The sequence below is a fragment of the Ostrinia nubilalis genome, chromosome 3 (genome assembly GCF_963855985.1).
Source record: "Ostrinia nubilalis chromosome 3, ilOstNubi1.1, whole genome shotgun sequence".
NCBI classification, from domain to species: domain Eukaryota; kingdom Metazoa; phylum Arthropoda; class Insecta; order Lepidoptera; family Crambidae; genus Ostrinia; species Ostrinia nubilalis.
The window spans coordinates 11,047,265-11,054,407 of record NC_087090.1 but is presented as its reverse complement, the minus strand read 5'-3'; the positions used below and the strand labels follow the sequence as shown (position 1 = coordinate 11,054,407).

The window sequence follows — 7,143 nt, the reverse complement described above, 5'->3', positions numbered from 1 at the left end:
CAAGATTATGATTGTGCGGGTGCTTTACCGATAAAATCTGCGCAAGCGCGCAAGGCTTGTCATGTTTCATTGTATTTTCCGTCTTACCATAGACATTAAAATATCGATCTTGAAAATAAAACAAATCAATTAAATTGTTTGAAAGACTAGATTTGTAATAAAAGCTAATAATATGCTGACACTACTACAAGATGCCATTCAGAATGTCCAATTAACTAACCCGATAAATTCCAATTTAGAGTCCTGTCAAACTGTCCTTGATGGTCGGTAACTTGTGTGCGTTAAAAAAAGATTCATTTAGAACTTAAATGTTTATTTCCAATAATAAATGGCAAAAATACAACTTAGTTATTTGCTATAATAAACATAAGTGCACCACACAACAGAAAGTTTTTTTAAAAATTAGAAACAGTACCTACATAGGTAATAATGTATGAAACCATCATGTTTCCGATATTTAAAAAAAAAAAAATAATTTAGTTTAGTAAATGTTGATAATTTCCACTTCAAGACAATTTGGATTTAGCAAATTCTTCAGCAACTTTCAAAGCTTCTTTTAGATTTTGCGGATTATTACCAGATGCTTGAGCTGATTCCGCCTTTCCACCGCCTTTGCCTCCCATAATGTTAACGACGGATTGAACCCACTCAGACGCCAAAAGACCTCTTTCATTAATACTCTTAGGGACCGCAGCCAAACAATAGATCTTACCAGATTCGTTATCAACTGAAAAGAATATAGCTGCGGTTTTAGGACACAGCTGTTTTACTTGTTTTAAGGCACTGTCCAATGCTTTGGTGTTTCCAAAAGCCTGTAGTTCAGATACAATTATTTCAGAATCTTTTTCTTCAAGACAGATTTGTTTAGCTTTTTCAGTGACTATGTTTATTGTCATTGCTTTAGATGCCCTTTCCTTGTCGTCTAATTGTTTCTTCAAATTCTTTAGCATAGTTCTTAACTCATCTTTCTTCCAATATGATATTTGTGCTTGAGATATATCATTGGCAAGATCAACGATCCTCTTCACTATTTCTTTCTGATTGATAGTGTCACCTTGTTCTTGAATCATAGTAGCAACACCATTTACTTCGTTTTCTAAAATACTAAGTTTATTCAAAGCCTTAATAGCTTCTGGGCCTGTTAAAGCCACAATTCTTCGGATACCTTTAGCAATACCTTCTTCGCTTACAATTACATACTCTCCAATATGACCAGTTTGATGTAAATGCGAACCACCGCAGAATTCAACAGACGTATCAAAACCTGCGGGACCTTCGGGGTTCTTCTCTAGCTCTTCTACAGGTATGCCAACAGATACCACACGAACGGGATCCGGATATTGTTCGTCAAACATAGCTCTTAATCCTTTAATTTTTTTAGCATCACTTAAACTAGTATGTTTCGCAAATACTGGTTTATTGTCGTTTATTATACATTTAATTTGATCTTCCGCGTCCTTGATTTGCTTGGTAGTCATTGGTCCCTTGTTTGTAAAGTCGAATCTTAAGCGGTCGGGCATGACAAGTGATCCGCGTTGATCAGAATCATTGCCGAGAACCTTTCTCAACACATTATTTAATATGTGCGTTCCAGTATGATTATTCATAACAAGACGTCTTCTTACTGTATCAATATGTAAAGCTACTTGATCTCCTATTTTGAACACTCCTTCTACCTTTCCAATGTGCAAAACATAACCTCCCTTGACTTGTACATTTTTAACAGTGAATTCAGAGCTCTCATCGTCAATTTTAACCATGTATCCCTCATCAAATATTTGGCCACCTTGTTCAGCGTAAAAATTTGTGCGATCCAATATCAAACCACATTCATCTCCCGATGAAACTTCATTAACAAACTGCTTATTTTTTCGAATTGCAATTATTTTACCTTTACAGTCACTGAAATTGTAAACTGCTTCTTTGTCCTGCGTAGTTGCTTTGTAATTGTATTTTGGCGAGTCATCTGTGACTGGTATACCATTTTCTTGTAAATGACTGATAGCATGGATATCTAACGCCAAAAGATCTTCTTGACCTGCAACTTTTCCTTGAGAAGCTAGAATGGACTCTTTCTTAGCTTTTTCATAAGCTTCCATATCAATGCTCAGACCTTTTTCTTCACACATAAGTTGAGTCAGATCAATAGGGAATCCATACGTGTCATAAAGACGCCATGATATGTCCCCTGGCACTACTTTAGAATCGCCTAATTTTTCAATAGTTCTGTTGAGCAAATTTCTACCTCGAGAGAGTGTCTTTAAAAACTGAATCTCTTCTTCATTTATAAGTTGAATTATTGATTCAGGGTCTTTTTTAATTTCTGGGAAAACATCTCCCAATAACTCTACTACCGTATTAACTAATGAAGAAAAAAATCCTGGCTTAGCATTGAGTTTTTCACAAGCATATCGAACTGCTCTTCTTAAAATTCGACGTAGTACGTATCCTCTTCCAGTATTATCAGGGCAACCGCCATCAGATAAGGCGATGGTTAATGTTCTCGCGTGATCAGCTAATACACGGTATGCCATATCTATGCCATCTACATCATCAGCGCCTACTTTTCCAGAATATGGTCTTGCGCCTGTACCATTTTCAATTGCCTTAAATATTGGCATAAAAAAGTCAGTATCATAATTAGCCCTTTTGTTTTGAATGACTGACACCAATCTTTCGAGACCCAATCCACAATCAATGTGCTTTTTGGGCAATAATTTTAAAGAACCATCGGATTCTCTATTAAATTGTATAAATACCAAATTCCAAATTTCTAATACATCTGGATCATCCATATTAACGAGATGTGCGGCATTGCGTCCTCCAATTCTATCGTAATGCAATTCAGAGCATGGGCCACACGGTCCGGTTTCTCCCATTTCCCAGAAGTTATCTTTCATACTACCTGGCAAAATATGTGATTCTGGCAGACCCAAATTTAACCAGATGTTTTTACATTCTAAATCTGGCTCAAGACCAGAGGAAGCATCTCCCCCGAAATAAGTTACATACAATCTATCAGCAGGCAACTTATACACTGCAGTTAAAAGCTCCCAAGCCCAAGCACATATTTCTTTTTTAAAGTAGTCACCAAATGACCAGTTGCCCATCATTTCAAAGAAAGTATGATGGTACACATCTTTTCCAACATCATCTAGATCATTATGCTTTCCACCAGCTCTTATACATTTTTGTGTATTAACAACTCTTACATATTGTGCCATGTCAGAGTTGGGATCAACAGATCCTAAGAAAATTGGTTTGAACTGGTTCATGCCTGCATTGGCAAATAGTAAAGTTGGATCATCCAATGGTATTGTTGATGAAGAGTGAACATACTTATGTCCTTTTCCAATGAAAAAATCTATAAAGGTCTTACGAATTTCATTCCCCGTCATTGAAGTGTCCATGATGCACCAATTCTGTAAAACAAAGAATATTTATTAATGAATTAGTTAGAATATGTAAAGTAGCAGCAGTGCAGTTGCAGCACTTTGAAAGTTTTTTTTATCAAGTTTGCTTAATCCATATATTTTTAAAGATGTTATCAGCTTATCACCATTTGTGACTCTAGAACATATTTTTTTCTTTATAAATGTTACAGGAAATGTATGAATTCTAGGAATTGTATACATCTCCATACATTGTGCCAAATAAACAATTTTTCAGAATCAGAATCTCCTAGGAAATGTATAGGTATGTTACGGCTAAAGATAGTTGTGAACATAAACTTAAGATTAGCCGGCTAAACTTAAGTTTATCTTCGAAAAGCAGCTAAAGTTCGATAGCATGTTAGTTTGCGTCGTGATATTCCATCTTTAGCCGGCTAATGTGCACATTAGCCAAAACGAAACGGCTAAAAATGTATTCGATGGGCGCGCCAGGCCGGCGCACGCTGGTTCAAGAAATGGTAAAAATGGAATTAGCGATTTATTCACTTTTTTCGATGGTATCATGTGTAGAATGTCATAAAAAACGTTTTGTTTAAGTTATATTTTTCTGAGAAATGCGTAGTTTTTGCTATATTTCATGTTTTGTGTTTTATTTGTATGAAACGTTTCCTTCACGAGGCTCTTATTCAAAATGTTAAAGTTTGTTAGATATGACTACTTATAGGTTTTAAAGAGTCATACTAATAGAAGCTAATACAGTAACAACTTTGTCCCAGTGCGTCCCCGTTTAGGATATAAGTGATATTTTCTAAGGTACGAAAAAGTAAACAAAATATATGGATTTATGGCAATTTTATGATAATTTATTGATTTTCTAAAATAAAAAGAAGCTAACAATCATTCCAATCTTAATCATTTATTATTCAACATCATCATCAACATCTATAAATTCAAAAGTTTCATCATTATTTGAAGCTAGTAAATTTTTAACTTCATTAGGAAGAGGAGATTTTGACTCACATTCATTTTTGGTCTAATTGTTGACAAAAAAGGATCCGAAGAAATAAGTAAATTATTTAAAATATCACGATTGGTCACTTTTCGGTTAAATTTACGCGTATGATTCTCTCTGATCTTTCTAAAATCTTTATTCCGCGATTCTGTAGCTTCTTCCGATAGTGCTCCTATTGGCATAATATCTAAGTGCAAAGCAAAACCAACTGACATGAATCATTTAACAAAATTAAAACAAAGATCTTTAAATATCGATATGTACAAGTATGGCCTATCTTCATTGCACGCATGGATACGGGCTATGGAGACTATATTACACATTACTTATAGACTAGAATTTAAAACTTGGACAGCAAGAGGAAATAAAAAAGCAAATATTATGGAGAAACGAAAAGCTGAAATACAAAAACGGTTTCGCGATGAAACTGGATTGCTAATAGATATTGTGCAGCAAGGGGCTGGAACAACAAACAACGGAAATACTGCGCGTAGATTTTTTGCAGATCCAGAAAAAATATCCAACATCACTGGAGTTAGTCAAGAGCTGATTTCTAGGTTGTCTGTATTATTAAGGGCTATGGCTTCCGGTGAGCAAATAAACCCCCAAAACTTCACTCAATTTACTTAGATATTATGCCAATAGGAGCACTATCGGAAGAGAAGAAGCTGCAGAATCGCGGAATAAAGATCAGAGAGAATCATACGCGTAAATTTAACCGAAAAGTGACCAATCGTGATATTTTAAATAATTTACTTATTTCTTCGGATCCTTTTTTTGTCACAATAAGACCAAAAATGAGTATGAGTCAAAATCTCCTCTTCCTAATGAAGTTAAAAATTTACTAGCTTCAAATAATGATGAAACTTTTGAATTTATAGATGTTGATGATGATGTTGAATAATAAAAGATTAAGATTGGAATGATTGTTAGCTTCTTTTTATTTTAGAAAATCAACAAATTATCATAAAGTTGCCTTATATCCATATATTTTGTTTACTTTTTCGTACCTTAGAAAATATCACTTATATCCTAAACGGGGACGCACTGGGACAAAGTTGTTACTGTATTAGCTTCTATTAGTATGACTCTTTAAAACCTATAAGTAGTCATATCTAACAAACTTTAACATTTTGAATAAGAGCCTCGTGAAGGAAACGTTTCATACAAATAAAACACAAAACATGAAATATACCAAAAACTACGCATTTCTCAGAAAAATATAACAAAACGTTTTTTATGACATTCTACACATGATACCATCGAAAAAAGTGAATAAATCGCTAATTCCATTTTTATCATTTCTTGAACCAGTGTGCGGCGGAGGGCTTGATGGGGCGCTGGGGAGACAACGCGCGCGCAGTTTTATTTTGTAATTTTAAATACCTACAGAAGATTCAATTGTAATGACCAAATGGTTCCTTATTATTTTATTTTAATGATTAGGTAGATTTTGTTTTAAGTGATTAATATTTTGTGATTGTAATAATTGTAATTTTGAATACCTACATAGGTACATAAAAGTATGTGTAATGAAAGTGATTATTTTTTAACACGTTCCGCCGCGGTAACGGCACATACAGTAAAGGTGGAATTCATTCATATTATGGCAGTACGGGTCTCGCCGTTTTCACGAAAATCAATCTAAAAATCACTACGGCAACAACCGTCGATTTTACATTAGAGTTTCATAGAGAGCAGACTTGTTGTTGCAAAATATTGTGAACAGCAGTACGGGTATAGGTGTATGAAACATTTATGTGAAGATTGTTAGTGTCATAGTGGACTGGAGTACAGCGTCGGAACGTGTTAATAAAGTTTTCGTGTCAAAATAGTAAACATTATTACATTGTTTCCTTTTCCATTTCGTTCTACATTTTTAGCCAAGGGCCTGCGGTTACACTTAAGTTTAGCCGGCTAAAGATAGAAGAAACTAACATTAACACCTCGTCGAAGATAAACTTAAGTTTAGCCGGCTAATCTTAAGTTTATGTTCACACCTATCTTTAGCCGTAACATATACAATTCTGAAGCTATTTAGTAAATGTATAAAATATTGATTCAGAGATTATTCAATATGCACATATCCTAGGAAATGTATACAGTTCCTTAGGGCCTTAATAGCCTTTGCAAATCTATAAACATCTGTGAATCCCTGATCCCAATAAATGTATCAAGTTCAAAGTTACAAATTACGTTATTTACAAATACATTTATTTTAACTATTTTTAAGTAGGTACCTACCTCAGGTACCTATAGCATGTATGTATTTTAATATGGCTAGCCACAATTTATTTGTTTATTGCATCATCATAATTAAACAAGTTGTTAATAAAATACATTATTAAAACTTTAACAATTACAAGAACAACATTAAAATAACGATAAAAAGTAATTTTAATCTACAACAGCATCAGGTTAAACTGTATTAAGCTGCTTTTGGTGCATATCTCATTAGGATAATCTAAAGAAGGTATACCAGGGTATGCCATATGGTTCAAGAGAATGCATTTCTACTGCAATGCGTATCATTAATTTAAAAGTTTGGATTTATGCATTTATGAAGCTTAAGGTAGATGTTTAATACAAAATTAAAACCAACCTTTCGGCGTTTCAGGAATAACCTTTTATAATTTTATAAATCACACTGACACGACGGCAAATGAAAGCATGAGAGAGAAGCAATGAATGAGAAGACCGATGTAGTGGTGAATAGGTGAATAGTGTGAACGTCGTCCG

At 34.2% G+C, this 7,143-nt stretch overlaps 1 protein-coding gene across 1 annotated transcript; it reads right to left on the bottom strand.

Moving 5' to 3' along the window:
* Positions 1 to 296: 296 nt before the first annotated feature.
* Positions 297 to 7,143, bottom strand: LOC135087928 (alanine--tRNA ligase, cytoplasmic). The gene is made up of 2 exons (XM_063982783.1): positions 7,007 to 7,143; positions 297 to 3,422 (listed from the first exon to the last, which is right to left on the bottom strand). The coding sequence occupies exon 2, from the start codon at positions 3,408 to 3,410 to the stop codon at positions 507 to 509; it is 2,904 nt and encodes a 967-aa protein (XP_063838853.1). The 5' UTR covers positions 3,411 to 3,422; positions 7,007 to 7,143; the 3' UTR covers positions 297 to 506.